Source organism: Triturus cristatus, chromosome 10 (genome assembly GCF_964204655.1).
Source record: "Triturus cristatus chromosome 10, aTriCri1.1, whole genome shotgun sequence".
NCBI lineage: Eukaryota > Metazoa > Chordata > Amphibia > Caudata > Salamandridae > Triturus > Triturus cristatus.
The window spans coordinates 987,645,548-987,662,586 of NC_140593.1; the positions used below are offsets into that span (position 1 = coordinate 987,645,548).

General features: G+C 42.0%; 1 protein-coding gene across 1 annotated transcript in view; it reads left to right on the forward strand.

Annotated features, from left to right (window-relative positions):
* Window positions 1–916: 916 nt before the first annotated feature.
* Window positions 917–17,039, forward strand: part of NT5M (5',3'-nucleotidase, mitochondrial) — a 123,432-nt gene continuing 107,309 nt past the window's right edge. Inside the window, exon 1 of the mRNA XM_085628929.1 lies at window positions 917–1,852. Coding sequence (XP_085485055.1) covers window positions 1,574–1,852 — 279 coding nt within the window. The 5' untranslated portion in view covers window positions 917–1,573. The remainder of the gene's footprint in view (window positions 1,853–17,039) is intronic.

A 17,039-nucleotide genomic window follows, 5' to 3' on the forward strand; every position in this document is an offset into this window, starting at 1 on the left:
TTTCTATAGCTCTTGCCAGAGCAGCGCAAAAGCGCTGGCTCAGGCGAGACCTAAAAAGGGTCTCTTCTAGAACACATTTCTGCCTTCATCTCAAGGTTGTTGTAACTCTGAGCAGTACTGTGGGCAGTAGTGGAAAGAAACACATTTAACATGGGGATTTCGTATATCCCCAAACCTGGTTATAATAAATAACTTTTTTTTTTATTCAAATCTTTTTTTATTGAGTTTTCTGAAACACAGGATAAACAGTACATATGCATAGAAGTACAGTGGTAAAATTAAAATATATACAGAAAGAACGCAGCAGCGGGGAGAAGAGAAGATTATGTAGGATTTGACTTGAAGAAAACTTTTAAACGCCTTAACTATTCAGCACCACACTTGGAAAGCAGAGTCAAAACTAAATAGGTATTGAATGCCTTTGCCAAGTTAGAGGACGTTTATGAGACGACTCGAAAATTATGGGCTGAACTAAAAAAAAAGTGCACTTAGTGTGAAAGAAACGACTCCTAACATATCTACTTGACGTAAAAGTGATTGCCTTGCCCGTGTTTAATGTGACGTGTTTCATTTTAAATAGGTACGACTGAAAATACCAGAGCGGCGGTTTGCTTTTTAAAAACGCATGAAACTTAGCAACAGGGGTGGGAGATTCTGGGTTAAAATTACTCACAGACACGCTCCTCGCATTGACTACTTCGAACTCGAATTAAAGGGGTGTTCTGACTTGTCAATATATTTGCCTCTGTGGTAAACAATTTCCTAAATGTAATTTTTGAGGCGAGCAAAAACGGTAAAACAGATAACATGTTTTTACGTCCAATGTATTTTTCCTGAGTTCAGCGGTGAAGTACAAGTTGGACTTGGAACAGCGGGGACGGCCCCTTTAAAGGAGGTACTGCAGCGGCTGCTAGGCAGAGGGGAGGGGGCAGGAACTCTCCGTCGGTGAACACTGCCGGGTTGAAGCGGTTGTTTATTCCCGACTCGAGCTATTTGCTGGGGTAGGAAACCCTGCACCGCAGAGCTCTGTCCCGGGCAGAGGGCATGAACAGGGCCCCCCGCCCGCAGTGCCGTGGCCCCGCACACCTCCCCGTCTTCAATCATTCACCAGCCTGCCTTTGCACAGCCCTCTCCGGCCACTGCTGGGGGGCCGGGATCTTCTGCGGGAGAAAGCACTTTTGCCATCTTGCAGGAAAATACAGAATTCTTTTCTGTACCAGCTGTTGTCCAAATGTGCCCACCCCCCGTGCACCCTGTTGCATTTGTGGGGGGACATTATCAGGGGGAAGCCATTGCCCCGGCGCTGAGACGTTTCCCACTGTAAACAAGCAGGCAGTGTCAGTCACAGAAATCTTGTCTTACAAAATTTAGATGACTGTCAGTTTTGCTCATGATTTTGTTGACAGTGTATTGAGGGTTCTTAGAACAGGATGGTCCATGATTGTTGCTTATTTGGGTGCCGCTAACCAAAATGGAGGTTTCATGCCCATAATACAAAACTCCTGTGCAGTGGGACTAAAGTATATAATTGTTATATGTACAGGGTAGATGTTTATTTTTTTTTAAGGCAGTTATGATTTTACTTTCTAGGTTTTTGTCTTTGCAGAGAAGGGGTGGTATCCTTATGTCACTGGGTGTTGGGTACTCCTCCCTGCCCAGGACGGGGTCATGTGATGCCAGGTTCAGGCCACTCCGTGTTTTAGTGGATATGGATGGGGTGATTGCGGATTTCGAAGGTGGATTTTTGAAGAATTTCAGAGCCCGCTATCCAAATGAGCCTTATATTCCCCTGGAGGATCGCAAAGGTTTCTGGGTGTCGGAGCAGTATGGGAAGTTGAGACCAGAACTTTGTGTAAGTACATACATCTTTTTTCTTTATTTCTTATTTGATTGTGTAGCCTTATAACCATGCTTACATGCATTGTGATAAACCATTTAACAGGCCTTGCATGCAGTGCAGCTTTCATTCTGTGTTGTCATATGCCAACCTCCATATATAAATTGATACTTGTATAGCGCACTACTCACCCGCAAGGGTCTCAAGGCGCTTGTACGAATACCGCTGTGGAACCCATCCTGGCTTTCCCTGTGAGGCGTCCACTCCTGGGCACCCCCAAGTTTCCATACTATGTTTGTATATATCAAGCACTGAAACATGTTCTTGTATAGCAATCTCTATTTCATATCTCTGCATGCCAATCCCATTAAACATTCTGTGTACCAACCACAATTGCAGGTTTGTATATGTCAGGTCCTACTTCTCCATCAAAGCTCTTGATTGACAACCTCCATTTCATTCATTCAGGTAAGTACCCACTCTTTTCCATATTCTTTTACGCCGCTCTCCGTTCCATGAAGTCTGGAAACCAAATCCGCGTCTGCTTGAAGAACCTGAACCCTGCAGGCTGATGTTAGCACAATGCACCATGAGGCCAAGTAATTATGAACTCTGCTCTAGAAGAAGCAAGCCACCTTGAAGTCTAAAAAAATTGTTTATCATGCAAAACCAGCACAAATGCTAATATTGCAGCAAAGTGAGACAGTGTTTCACCTCCCCAAGCATTTGAGCTTCTAAAGCTAAATCCTACAGAAATTTCCCCAACACTTATAGATTTTCTGTACATAGGCAATCGATGGAGGGTACATGTGCCAAAAATCAAAACTTTAGTTAGTGATGTTAGGAAGTGCATGGCTTTCTCACAGAAGAGTGAAATAGACCTTCAAAAGGATACAACAAAGGAGCTCTCCAGATGCTGAGATAGATCAGTTGAGGAATCTTGCTTTGCTGTGCCAGTCTTGAAAGCGAGGCTGTGTACGCCACAACGGAAATGGCCTAGAAGGTTTGGTTTAACATAGGCATACAAAATGGCTACAAGCTAAGCAACGTCGCGTTCAGAAAATGTTATGTTTTGGTTGAATTCACACAGTGATATGTAGATTTACCTAGTTCTCCAGCATCTTTCGTAGATTCACATGCTTGAAGGCTGGAAACCATTGATGTTAACACAGCAGCATCCCACTGCAGCAACTAACATTAAAAACAAATTAAAAACAACCATAGAGAAAAGTAGTCAGTCAAACTCATTTTATGACCTGAAGACCTGCAGGAGTAGGAGCTCAGAGCTCCAACCATCCTCACAGACACCAAATGTCAGATGTTCTGCTGCACGCATTGTGAATGGATGTGAGCCGTTCTCCAGAAGTATTTCTTCAGTTGAAGTTCAAGTTTTTTGTCGCTGGTAGTACATCTTTGTAGAAGGTGAATTGTGTGCTTCCTTTTGTGGCTGGGAGGCTGATCCACAAACCTCTCTTTTTTTCTTCAGCATGGCAGATTCTTCCAAAAAGAAACATCTGTTCATCCACCGTGAACCCTGTGGCACTAGAAAGATTTCTGTGGATGATTCTCACACAAATTGTTTACTTTACTTCACAAAGATGGAGATTCAGTAAAGAAGTGCTTCTTATTTATAAACATTAGTTCCAGAACCTTAAAAGGTAAGTACTTTTAAAGTTAGCATGTAAAACATCTTCAACTGGTGGTTAATCTGTTGAAAGTGCTACCACCGGCTAATTCCTAGAAGAGTAAATTATATAATGACATCTCCAGAGATCATGCTGAAGTCATCATTTTCTACTTTGGAAGTGCTCTTGGGTTGTGTCAGCAAGGACCAGAGTCCTGGCACAGATGACAAGCCCTCTGCTACATTAAGGTCCAAATCTCACTAATCTTCAGCAGCGTCATCTCCAGGTAAAGCTATATACTTTCGATCGCCGAAGACATCACTGTCGACCAATACTGCATCCATGATTAAGACCAAGATCCTGTTGAGGACAGTCAAGACCCAGACGCTGATGAACGAGACCTGACATCAGTGGCAAAGACATCTCTGTTGAAGACATTCTTATAGATAACAAAAGTACCAACAGTGACCTTGATGGCAGAGCAGTCACCAACGATTGTATCGACGATGGTGACATCAGTCAGTGCTGTCAACGACAACTTTGACCTCAGTGCTAGAAACTGGTCCATTGATACTCTGCTCCAGTCGGTTTTCTAACCGATTTGGATCACACAAGAGCCTCCATGAAGGTTTCTTGAAGGAGATGATGATCTTTTAAACGACAACGAGAATGAGCTGAGCAGCAATGACAGTCAGCAAGAAGCTTCTTTGAAATCCTCACATGAGGACCTATAAATACAATTTATACATGATGACGACTCTAGGAAGAGAAAACTTTACATCTTCAGTGCCATCGTGAGAAGAGGCGTCATAATTCCCACTGCTGCCAATTGTTCAAGTGTCTGCCAATTTCTTCGAGTCATTTAGCACAGCAAGATTTTTATATTAGGATGCCTCTGCCTGAACAGTATCCACTGCATTACATGCCTTATCCTTATGTTTAAGCAGTGCAACCTGTCGCCCTTGCACCACCACCACCTCCTCCTCAGACTCAGTCTGTCACTGATCCTTCTCAATAGATCATGCCTGACCTTGAACTTCCTGTTCCAGCTCATGAACCTCAGCAAGACACAGGTGACGAATCTTCTACTGTTGATGACAACAACAGTCCAGATCACTCCAGTGAAGATGCAGATGGTAACCAAGGCGATGAACCATCACCTACAGATGACCACATGCCTGAGTGGGATGCATATGTTCAAAGGATCGCAAGATCCCAAACCACATAGCTTGCCACCCGAAGACATTGGGAAGTTCTACAGTCTCCTAGATTGAGTGGCCCAACAGTTTTACATAACAATACAATGCAAAGTGAAAACAAATTTTTATTTGACTTTAAAGATAAAGCAAGGAAATGTATCTGAACCACCCAAACTTTGACGGCTTGTGGGAGCAAGGCCTATCTCATGTGAAAAATCTGGCCACAGTATCAACATCAGTTGCATGTGTAGAGAAAAAATGTAAGGCCCCTGCTTCTTTCCTAGCTTGCTTGTCGAAACATCTCTGCAGAGGCAGCAGCACTTATCTTTTTGGCTACTTGTACTACTCCACCTGATAAAGAGGGTTGTGGCCTGGATACAATGGGCAGGTGCATAGATGTATTTGTTGCGCCTCCAAACTTGTCAATGCCTCTCCCATATTCTTATAGTACAATAGGTAGCTCTGGAATGAAATATCCCCTCTTCTGTATGAATATTGTGCCCAGAACAGGGCTATTTTCAAAGAGGGAGAACTTCCATTTTCAGCTGTTATTGACACATTGTTAGATGCATCTAACAAAGCCTTATACCAGATATTTGCAGGTGCCAACCTAAGGGGATATTTTGAGAAATTGGTTTGTTGGTTGAAGGAAGTGTGAGCCCTTCTCAAGCAACAGCCACAATCCTTGTCAGGGTGAGCCACAAACGGTCACTAAACGAACATGTGCTTAACCCTCTGGTAGCTCGGCACAAAGCACTCAGACTTAAATTAGAGGCAATGTGTTCAATCTTTATGCAGTACACAAACAGTAATAAATTGAGAACACCACACAAGAAAAATCTCACACCAATTTAGAAAATTACTAATAATAAATTATTTAACACCAACATGACAAAAATCTAATCAGTAGAACTGGAGATATTTCATTTCAAAGTTTTAAAGTAAGTATCGAGCCTAAAAGCACAAAGCTCACACTGTAATTATCTGTTCGCCCGGGACCAGGAAAAAGTTACAAGTTCAGGCTGACGACGGTGGAGGGCTGGCAGTTCCATGGACAAAGTTTTTCCGAATGCGATTGACCTTATATCCTTGATGAGGGGCGTTGCATTGCGCCGGTTCTGGCGAGGAGCTGCAAGGGCTATCATGCGAGGTCCTGCGTCGGTTCTGAGGGAACCCACATTTGGACCAGGAGGAGTACACTGATGGCAGCCAAGGATCCAGGACCTGGGGGCACTTCTTGGGGATCAGAACTCACTCCAGCAGAGGCCAGCAGCAGGGCAAAGGTAGGTCCAATTGAGGCTGGGCAGATGCAGGACAGATCTCTAGAGCATATTATGTCCCTGGAGCTCAGAACAGAAAACCAGACAGATAGCCTTTTGAGTCACACTGGTGGTTCTGGGTTCAACGAGTAGGTCTAGTCTTCCTTCCTTAGGCAACAGGGCAGTCTTCTTGCAGGTGGGTAGCAGGACAGTACATCCAATAGCAGAGCATTCCTCCTTTTGAGTATTCTACAGGTCCAGAAGTGATTTGAAGAGTGTGTCTGACGGTCATACTTTTATACCTGGTGCTAGCTTTGAAATGTGAGAAGCTTCTGGATTTTCCTCCCACAGAGGTGTTTGGACTTTCCTGCCCCCTTCCCTGGTCCCAGTCTGTCTGCAGTTAAAACAGACTAATGTGAAGTTATTTGTGTGGTAGGTTACAACTCCGCCCCCTTCATCAAGTCAGGATAGCCCAACCTGCCAACACCAAGGCCTTCCATTGTGATACTGTCTGGGAGGAATACAGAAATGGCAACTACACCTAGTCATGTGACCCAGGACACATACTGCAGGCACCAAGGGCCAAATGTATGTACCTTTTTGAAGGTTACAAACTGCCCTATTCGTAGAATCTGGCCGTTTGCAACCGAAAAAAGGCTTTCTCAATGTACCAAACGCTATCTTGTGATTCTGTAACCTATTGCCGAATCGCAAAATGGGTTTGCGATTTGCTATTAGGAAGGGGTGTGTTTAGGGCGCCCCTTCCTAATACCGAATCTCATCGGTATGTAGGAACATTCTGTGACCGAAATGGGGTCACAAAACATTCGCATTTTACCACCTACTTCCAAGTAGGTGGTAACCCATTCGCAAATGGGAAGGGGTCCCCAAGGGGCACCTTCCCCTTTGTGAATGTATACAAAAACTTTTTTGAAGAGCAGGCAGTGGTCTCACACGCCAATGCCTACTCTTAAAAAATGAAAAGAATCTCCTTATTGATTTTGAGAAGGCCTTTGATTCCGTAGACTTGCATTTCCGCAATTTGGTTAAGGTGTTATATACTAGACCACAGCCATGAGTGCTCATCAACAGGGTGCTGTCAGAGCCATTTCCTATTAAGAGGGGGACGAGGCAGGGCTGTCCCCTCTCTCCGCTCATGTTCGCCCTGGCAATGGAGCCTCAGGCATTCCTCAAACGGTCCGACGACCGAATTAAGGGATGGAAATGGCCAGGCACTGATGAGGACAAAATCGCTTTATACGCAGACGATGTCTTGCTCTTTCTGGCCGAACCGGCCTAATCAGGTCCCCACTGTCTTAGGGCATTGCACTCTTTCGGAAAAGCTTCTGGCCTGCAACTAAACCCCGCCAAGTCTGTCCTAGTCCATTTCCATATCTCGAGAGACTGTTTGGATTGGCAATCCACAATACCTATTAGAAGGCAATCCTTCAAATATCTGGGTGGCTCTGCTCCCTGACCTCAAATGGTCACTCAACATCACCCCGCTCGTGAAGAGAGCCCAATGGTCGAATAGGTTGACCCGGTACACGCCGCTTTAGCAGGGTTCCTTGCTTCGAGAGGTCAGCAATTAAGAGGGATTCCGGACCTGGGATCTTATTGGTATTTCGCAGCTTGGGGACATATGGACAGGCGAACACATGTGCACTTTTCAAGACTTACATACCCGGTACTGCCCACATTATAGGTATCTCAATTACGCCATGTCCTTCACAGCCACATTCCAAATTACACCTCACTACCAGAGTACAGTCCCCCGAAGCGCAAACCATGACAGGTAACCCGGGAAGGGGAGGGATCTCCCGTATTTACCACTCCCTAACAAATAACACTTCAAACACTTTAGGTCAACTTATGAGCTGATGGGAGGGATGGATCGGGCCTCTTGAGGAGGAAGACTGGAGAAATGCACTGATGAGACCCAAAACAGTCACCACTTCAGCCAGACTCCGTCTGATCCAACTGTATTATTTACATGCTGCATATCTACCACCAAAATGCCTTCATAACGCAGCTCTGTAACCAACTGCATCATGTACACGTTGCGAACAAGACCAAGCAGATTTCTACCACATGGTATGGACCTGCCCCATTATTGTACGGTATTGGGACTCCAAAGTAAAGGAACTCTCAGAGGTTCTGGGCTGGGAGGTCCTACACAATCCGTTAAATGGGCTCCTGGGAATCACGGATGGTTTAGACGGCTCCAGATCTGACAAGCTATTTCTGAACACAGCCATGGTAGTGGCCAAGAGGGACATTGCTGCTAACTGGATAAACCCTGTCCCACCCACTATAACGAAATGTCGCAGGGGGTGGACTGGTGCGCCACACAAGAGAAGTCTCTGTATGAGGCCAGAGGATGCCCAGCAAAACACAGCAAAGTCTGGGGCAGATAGAATAACAGTACTCCACTTTAGGAAATGTGAGCATTGTGTGAGATTTAATGAGACTATGTATCACATGTGCATTTTCTGTATATGTAACATGAGGATATTCTATCGCTGCTGTAACATGCTGCATTTGATTACTGCAGTGTTTTCTTGTTTAAAATTAATAAAAATTGATTATAAAAAAAAAAAATGAAAAGAAAACTTTTCTTTTTTTCCCCTCTAAATGAAACCCGTTTTCCTTTAAGGAAAACGGACTGCATTAAAAAAAAATAATATATACATTGCTTTATTTAAAAGCAATCGTGGACATGGCAGTCTGCTGACCCTAGCAGGCCACCATCACCGTGATTTTAGCGATTCTTAGGGGGTCGCAAATTGTGACCTGCCTCATTAATATTACTGATGTAGGTCGATGTGCGCCACCCCCCCACGAATCGCTTCATGAAACTCTTGGAGTTTCGTACATTTGTAATATCGATTACATAATTGCGATTTGCAGAAAATCACAATTAGATAATCGCTAAAAATGTTGTTACATGCGGCCCCAATTGTTTAGGACAAGGAAATGCCAACTTTCTAAAAGTAAACACAAGGAGATGATGGACAGAGCACTGACACTTTTCAGACACTCACCCCCAGTCACAGATCTGGGTTGAATCCATCATCGTTCTTTAGCTCACTTTCTAAAAGTGGCATTTTCAGACTTGTGGCTTAAAATCGGACTTTGCAATTAAAGAAGGTTTTAAATTACAATTCCTCAGACACCAAACATAACATTCCAACCTGTTTCCATACAAAGGTTATCACTTATTAAATGTAATAAGGTAAGGTGATGTTATCCTATGGGAGAGGTTGGCTTTGCAATTGTGGAAAACAAATTTGAGAGTTTTTCACTACCAGGGCAAATAAAACTTAAAAGTACATGTCCAACTTTTTAAATACAACGCACCCTGCCCTGTGGGCTGTTTAGGGTCTACCCTAGGGGTAGCATATGTATTTAAAAGGAAGGTTTAGGCCTGGCAAAAGGTTTATTTTGCCAGGTTGAACTGGACGTTTAGAACTGCTCATATAGGCTGCAATGGCAGGCCTCAGACATGTTTTAAAGGCCTACTTAAGTGGATGGCACAATAAGTGATTCAGGACAATAGTAGCATTTATATAATCTGGATCCAGCAAATTGACGTCAATTTTCCTTTTGCCAGGGTTAAGCGAAATACTGGAAAAACATATAAATCACACTCTCTCAGAATTTCTGGAGAACCATGACATCTTGCACCCCATGCAGACTGGATTTGCCCATAGCATGGCACAGAGACGGATTAATTGGCTGTGGGTGAAGAGGCGAAAAGGCTGCTAGATAGAGGAGGATCGGCTGCAATTATCCTCCTTCAGCTTTTGACACTGTAAGTCATAATATTCTGGTGTAGAAACTACTAAGTGCTGGAATCGGTGGATCATCCTTAGACTGGCTTATGTCTTTTCTGAAAGATAGAACCTTTCGGATTTACAAGGGGGATTGAACTTCAGAGAGCCTCCCCGTAGAAGTCCTACTCCTTTTAATTTATACATGAGACCACTGGCAGATATTGTTCTCCAATTTGGGATTTCATTGATTTCGTTTGCAGACGATACACAGCTGGTCTTTTGCTGTCACAGACTGATGGCCTTGTCTCCCCCTCCCTATGTTTTTGTATAGAGAAGGTTGCCAAATGGATAGAAAGCTTGTGTCTCAAATTGAATGAGGAGAAAACAAAGCTTATGATCATGGGCAACAATCCTGGCCCATTTTAACATCTGGGCTGGCAAAACCACCTGGGTCCTCCTCCTATTCCAAAACCAGTCATTAAGAGTTTAGGAATGTGGCTGAATGAGCCTTTGAAATTTGACTACCATGCAGTAAAATTAACTGCTACTTGCTATGGCATGTTGAGGATGCTGCCTAAAGTTCTTCCTCTTCTCCCCTTTACCTCTAAAAGATTGGGAGTTCCGTCGCTCATCCTCTCTTGCCTGGACTATGGCAATTCCCTCTATCTGGGATCTTCTAAACCTACTGTGAAGAAATGGCAGGTGTTTCAGAACGCTTCCGTGCAAATTTTATATGGCATATCAATGAAATTAATAGGTGCGTCAAGCTTTCTTTCTCCTCCATTGGCTCCCAGTGGCAGAGAGGATAACATTTAAATCTCTTTGCATCGCCTGTAGAGCACTTCTTGAGAAAGGTTCATCTATTTCTTGGTCTCTGCTCTTCCCTTATAGATTGAGTAGATCCCTGCACTCCTCTAATGCTCATTTGGCTATGATCCCGATCAGCAGGAGAGCGATGTGGAGGTAAATCTTTTTCCATTAATGCTGCAAAACTCTGGAATAGCTTTACCCTCTCGCTACGCTCTGTGGATATGGAATTCTCCTTTCGTAAATTATTAAAGACCTGGCTCTTCCAGACTATTTCTCTGTTATTCCTTTCTGTGTGGCACTGATACTTATAGCTACGGGTAGCCATGCAATATAGAAGTGCTCCTAGAATAGAATAGAATGGAATTTACAGGCCCTGGGTACAGGTAGTACCTCTTTACAAGGGACTTACAAGTAATATAAATGTCGCAATTGGGTGTAAGACAATTTTGCCATGTTTGAAGATTAGAGCACAAGCACTTTAGCACTGGGTAGCAGTCCTAAAAGCCAAAAAAACCTGGTTCAGAAAACAGGAGTGGTGAAGGCAAAAGGTTTGGGGGTGATCCTGCAGAGAGGGCCAGGTCAAACAGATATGGACGGCTTACACAGCACATCATTTGAGCCAGAAATCCAATCTAGACCTTCACATGCACTTTGATATGCAGTACCTATTTGGTAGGCTGAGAGAAATCAAATCACACCTCGAAAATACAGAGTATGCTTGGCATGATGCTATCTGCATACCTCTTGCGCTTTAGTGCAGTTTGCGAATGCATCCATTGCAGTAGCAATGAAACCTTCAGTGGCAGCAACTCAACAGTCATAGGGAAGAGTCTGTGGTAACTCCTGTGATAAAGCACTCACAGGGTGGACAAGAGCTGCACGTTCTAAACGTACTACTTCTCTTGACAACAAGAACCCCCTGCCATGTGCTCAGAACCTAGAAGAACAAATAGTATTACAACTTCAAGCAATGAGGAACAATATCTCAAATCTTGCCACTTGAAGCTCAAAGGCTATGGAGTCACCCTATCATTAGGATACTTACCAGTATTACAGACCATGTGGGCAGATGCACTAAGAAAATATCAATCTGCAATTAATGGGAGATATAATCCAGACAGCTACAGGTATTGATTCAAAGATGGGGAGCTCCTGAGTTAGACCTCTTTGCAACACTGTAGAATACAAAATGCCAGCTCTTCAGAAACACTTGTTGATGTTAAGAAACTCAAGGGAAAGAGTTTTTGATGCTGTGGTAAACAACATTTTCCTACGCCTTTCCACCTATTATGTTGATCTCCAGGATCCTGTGGAAGGCCAAACAGGAATCCTACTGCCTCATCCTAGAGGCTCCGGTGGGGGTCAGGCTGTTCTGGTACACTGATATGTGAGACCTTTTGGTGGACAGACCACATAAATTCAAGGCAGATCCACACCTCCTAACGAAAGACAGCGACCAAGTACTATGTCACAACCCAGCCTCCTTCCACTTGACTGCTTCCTGGAGGATTAAATTGCCTCTAGAATGTTTGCAGGTCTAATGGCAGCACACGCTAATTCCTCTAATTTTACATTCGGGTAAGAAAACATGATTTAAATCAACTTGAAATGGATCCAAATATTTTCTTACTGAACTTCCTTCAATTGGATCTTTCATACTCTTCAGTATGAGTACATTTGGCTGCCACATCAGTTTTTTAAGTTCTTCTTCTAAACCTTCTCTGTTGTCTGCCAGGAGTATTAAATAATTTAAGACATTTATTTAGACATCATCCTCCACATTTTTAAGGGCCTTCTTGAGAGATTTGTTTAAACCTGTTCATACGTCATCCTTACAGCGTGCTCACAGATTTGTTGAGTCACAGCACAAATATTGCGGACTAGCTGGTGAAAGGCCTCACTGAACGTACTAACCGAATAACCATTGATTCTGTGTGTGGTTGAAGCAGCTCAATATCTGTTTGGATAATGTTGTCAGACAACTGTGTGCATGTTTGATGTATGTGTTGTGTGTAAAACAGATACTTTCCCATGGTCCACCTTAGAAGATGCATGCTAAATTGGAGTTGTCTTATGAGAGACATTGTGTGTGCCAGATATTTAACTTTTAAAGCGTGTCTTGATATTATACACTTTCTTCTTCGTCTATTCATTTATGCTTGTATGGTGTAAACCTAGCTGGAGAGGACCAACGGCGCCGGGGTTTTCTTTAATTGTGCGCGTGAGGCTGCCGTTGGTCGTATCAATGGAGAATAAGAGGTTCATTGGAGCTGTAAGTTTTCAGCTCCTTGCAGGAGAGAAGGAATGACTAAGCAAGTCAGCCCTGTGTTGATTTTATTCAAGATCAAAAGTGCATACCTGTGTATGGCTGTTTTTCTGTCCTTGTGCACTAGCTAGTTTCCCTTCTAGTGATAGCAAACTAGTGTGCTGCATTGGCTTCCAGAGATGTAGCTTTTTTTCACCAGGTAGGGTATTCTGAGGTTCAGTTACTGACTGCTTCTGTTTGATCTGATTTCTCGCAGTGTGAGGGGACCCTGGTTTCTCTTGTTCACTGCATGGATCTCAGTCTGTCCCTTCTCAAGTCCCGGATGTTCCACCCCAAACTCCCCCATCAGCTGCCACGGAGTAGTATAGTGCTGTCTTATATACTCTTCTTATTTATCTATTGACAGTTCTGAGGTACCCTTCAATTTATTAACTCACAAAGCTATGTTAGGGCTGATAATTCTTTTTGTGGCAGACCTCCTTATGCATACCATGTCCTCCAACCTCTAAGGCTAGCGGTGTGGAGCAACAGTGTTTCTCCATTTTTTAAGAACTATTTGATGTATTGGATAACCTATTCTTCTGTGTTTATTTAACCGTTTTGAGGGTTCCTGGTGTCTCTCTTAAAATTTAGCAGAGGGGTGCAGACAGTTAACAATAGTGTTGTCTTGAAGGTTAGGTACTGTCTGCGCGTGTGCTAACATGCCTTCTGCGTAGGAGCTTGTGATAGAGATCAGGGTGTATATAATATCCCTACTTCCATGGATAGAGTAATCTCACAGTTACACGCACATACATTCTTCATACACTAGGGCCCATTTCACTAACATACGCTCAAATACTCTACCAGCAATAACCTGTGGAAAGAAAAACTCCTAAACACCCTGCATCTATATCGGGGTCGATAAGATCTGGTTATTGAGACTGCCCTTAAACATAATCTAAACAATCTATACAAAAATAATCAAAATAGGATACTCAATAATTGACAAGAAATAATAACCAACACCATATTCAAAATTATATTGCTTTATCTAAAATTAGTCAAAGAAAATCAATCAGAATAAATCATTTTTCTCATAGTTACCTATTCTAGCTAAATGTCAGAACGGGTCAGGACAAGTCTCTCGGTAAAGTCTCTCAAGACGAAGTCCTCTCAGCAACGATCCTCACCAACGCAGATTCGGAACGCGGCAAAGGCAAATGGCAAGTGGCAAAAACCCTCTCTAGGCTAACAATTCTTATAGCAAGTCGAACAAAGGAAAACATAATTTGTATTAACTTCTTCCGTCAAACCTCTGAGCAAAGCGAGAAGGAAAGGATGTAGCATCGCTACATTTGAAAATCTCCGCTCAGGAAAAATCACAAAATAAACATAACGGAACAGGAACCAAAAATACATTTGTATCTTGTAATTTCCACGTCTCCTCGGCAATGAGATCACAGTTCAGAGTCTTTCTTTAAAGCTCCTTTGTTTCCCAAAGCTGCCAAGGACGCTTCATTTCATTTGGAGATCGCCCAAAACTGCTGCTGTCCTCACGGAAAATTTCAACCAGGCAAAGCAAGGACTGTGGTCAGCTGACTTCAGGACCATATTCAGCAAGGCTCTCTCTCGTCACAGATTTCTACTCGAGGCCAGGTTTTACATATCGGCCATCTTTGTTTAGGCCACAATAGGCCACAATAGACCATCTTAATTAAAAGAGACAAAAACAACGTTACCACAGCATAGTGATTGAACAGTGTTAACCCCACTAATACCCTTATGTGTATGCAATTATCTAGCGCTTGCAACATAGAAAAGCATTAATTCAAAAAGCGTTTCGTACTTTAAAAATAAACAGCACTCAGCAACGTTTAAACATGAAAACATGCACATTATTGTTAAACAGCACACTTATGCATTCCCACGTGTTATTCTCTCTTGTTAAAACAAACGAGTTGATTAGTATAAACACTTACACAAGACAAATAATTAATAATTAATAATTAATAAATTAATATAACAAATAGACATGCCAGAGCTTCAAAACCCAGTTAATTTTCAAACTGAAAACTCTGCTCTAGCAATCCCCCCTTTGGTGATTTTATCACCAAATAAACCCAAAAAAAAAATTAGTGAAAATTTAGTCCCATTTTAGGAGAAATCGGAAATGTCTTTTTCTCCTTACACAACACTACACACCAGTCACTCTTTCACCATCCCTCTTTGTTTCTAAATAAACACTCTCCCTCAATTCTTCTAATTCAATTTCTTGTGGTTCTCTTTTCAACCTTTTGTTTTTCTTCTCTTTATTCAATTTCTTCTTCCCTCCCCTGTTTTTACAACACACACACACTAATCTCAGTATCAATAAAGCAATAATTATGCAAGTTAAAGGAAACAATATTCTACCTATAATAGTACTACCTATTTTTGCAATAAAATCTTTAACAGCTATCACCTTATTAGCTATTTTAGTCCATAAACTCTCAGCTTCAAGTGGTACTAATTCTTCATGCAAATCAGTAATATTTTTGATATAGACCTTCAGGTCTTTGCTTTCGTCTGGAATGTAAGTGCAACAATGTTGAACTTTCAGCATTCCACAGACTCCACCCTCCTTGGCCAATAGAATATCAAGGGCAAGTCGATTTTGCATTGACATGGCACGTACGGCACTTAATTCCGTATTCACTAAAAGAAACCCTCCAGCGGTATTTGTCGATAAGCGATCCACCACTGTTGACAATTTCCGAATTCCATAAGCATTTAAAGAAATTCCCACTGCTGGAATTAAAACCCCAAAAATATCACCCACTATTTCAGACCAGGTTTCTCTCTTGAAACGCATTAGTAAATTAATATGCTCTACATCTCTTATTTTATCTATATGAAAAATCTTTGGAAAGACCAAACCCACATAACACGTGCCATACCAATGGTCAGGCAACTTGTAATAAGCCTTGTTCCCACAAACATAATACATTCCTGGGAAAACTGTATCTTCTCCACCTCTGAAACCCCAACCTGTTGCAATGAAGTATGTATCATGGCACTCACTAGTCCCAACAAAATATGTATCATATTGGGATTTCCTTCTTGTAATGCATAGCTTACCCTTCTGTGGTACATCTAGAGCTAAAGTTGGACTAGCCCCATTTCTCAATTCTTTCCCCATCTCAATGTCCCAAATTGTCTCACTCACTTTATATTTCCCTGCTTTCTCATGCATGTTCAATCTCCTTTCCTCTACCATATTCAGGAAAGCTTTCTCCTCTTCTTTCAGACTGCAAGTTAAATTATTTTTAAAAATGTAATCTAATGTTAATCCTTTCTCTTCAATAAAAATTTCACCAAAAGTGTTAGCTTCTTTAGCTGGATTCAGCTCTTTGTTCATTGGCAAATGCCCAAAAATACTATCTCTGTTAGACATCTTATAATCTACTTTCCCTAACAAATAGAAAACACTACTTAATATACTACATGAAATACCATATGTAGCTGGCAAATGATGATAAGTAACACCCTCTGAAACGGATGCAGGTAATTGCATACAAACGTAGCAATCCCTAATTTCCATTGTTTTCACATATTCGTACAACAACTTCGAAAAAACATTACTAGAAAAATTATTAATTGACCTATCTTTGTGTATGTAAGTATTACTAATTCTAGTCAAAACTACTTTTTGTGAATTCTTCTCTATATCTGTCATATTTTCTGTATGCATCTCAAATGTAACTTTAAAAGTAACTAATAAAACTAAAACTCCCCACAGTAGCATTAATAATCCAGTACAGCAGCAGCACATTCTACACCATCTTTTAAAGAAGGCACATCTACTTTGATTATCCTCTATGTTAGCCATTTTATTACTTTGACCTTGTCTTTTGACTTAGCCTCTACTACTCCACTACTATTATACTTTGGATTACTTCAGACAACTGAATTTCAGACTTTCTCTTTTCACTTTTCCTCCAAGTGATTTTTCAGTTCACTCAATTTGGATATTCATCAGTTTTCACTCCTTCTTCTTCAGTAACATCAAATTGTATCAGATCATCAACAACATCTTGTGCATCTGACTCTTCTCCAATGTCAGTCAGGATAACTTTTAAGATTCCTTCTTTTTCCTCAACCACTTTTCTCAAGATCCCCTCCGGATTATCTCGAGTCACTGTTTCTTCTTCTCCTTCTTCAGACAGTGCCACATAAGACCATTCCGGTGATCTGTACTTTTGGTTGGGTCTTCTTATTCTTTTTATTTCTTCAGATTCTCTTGATT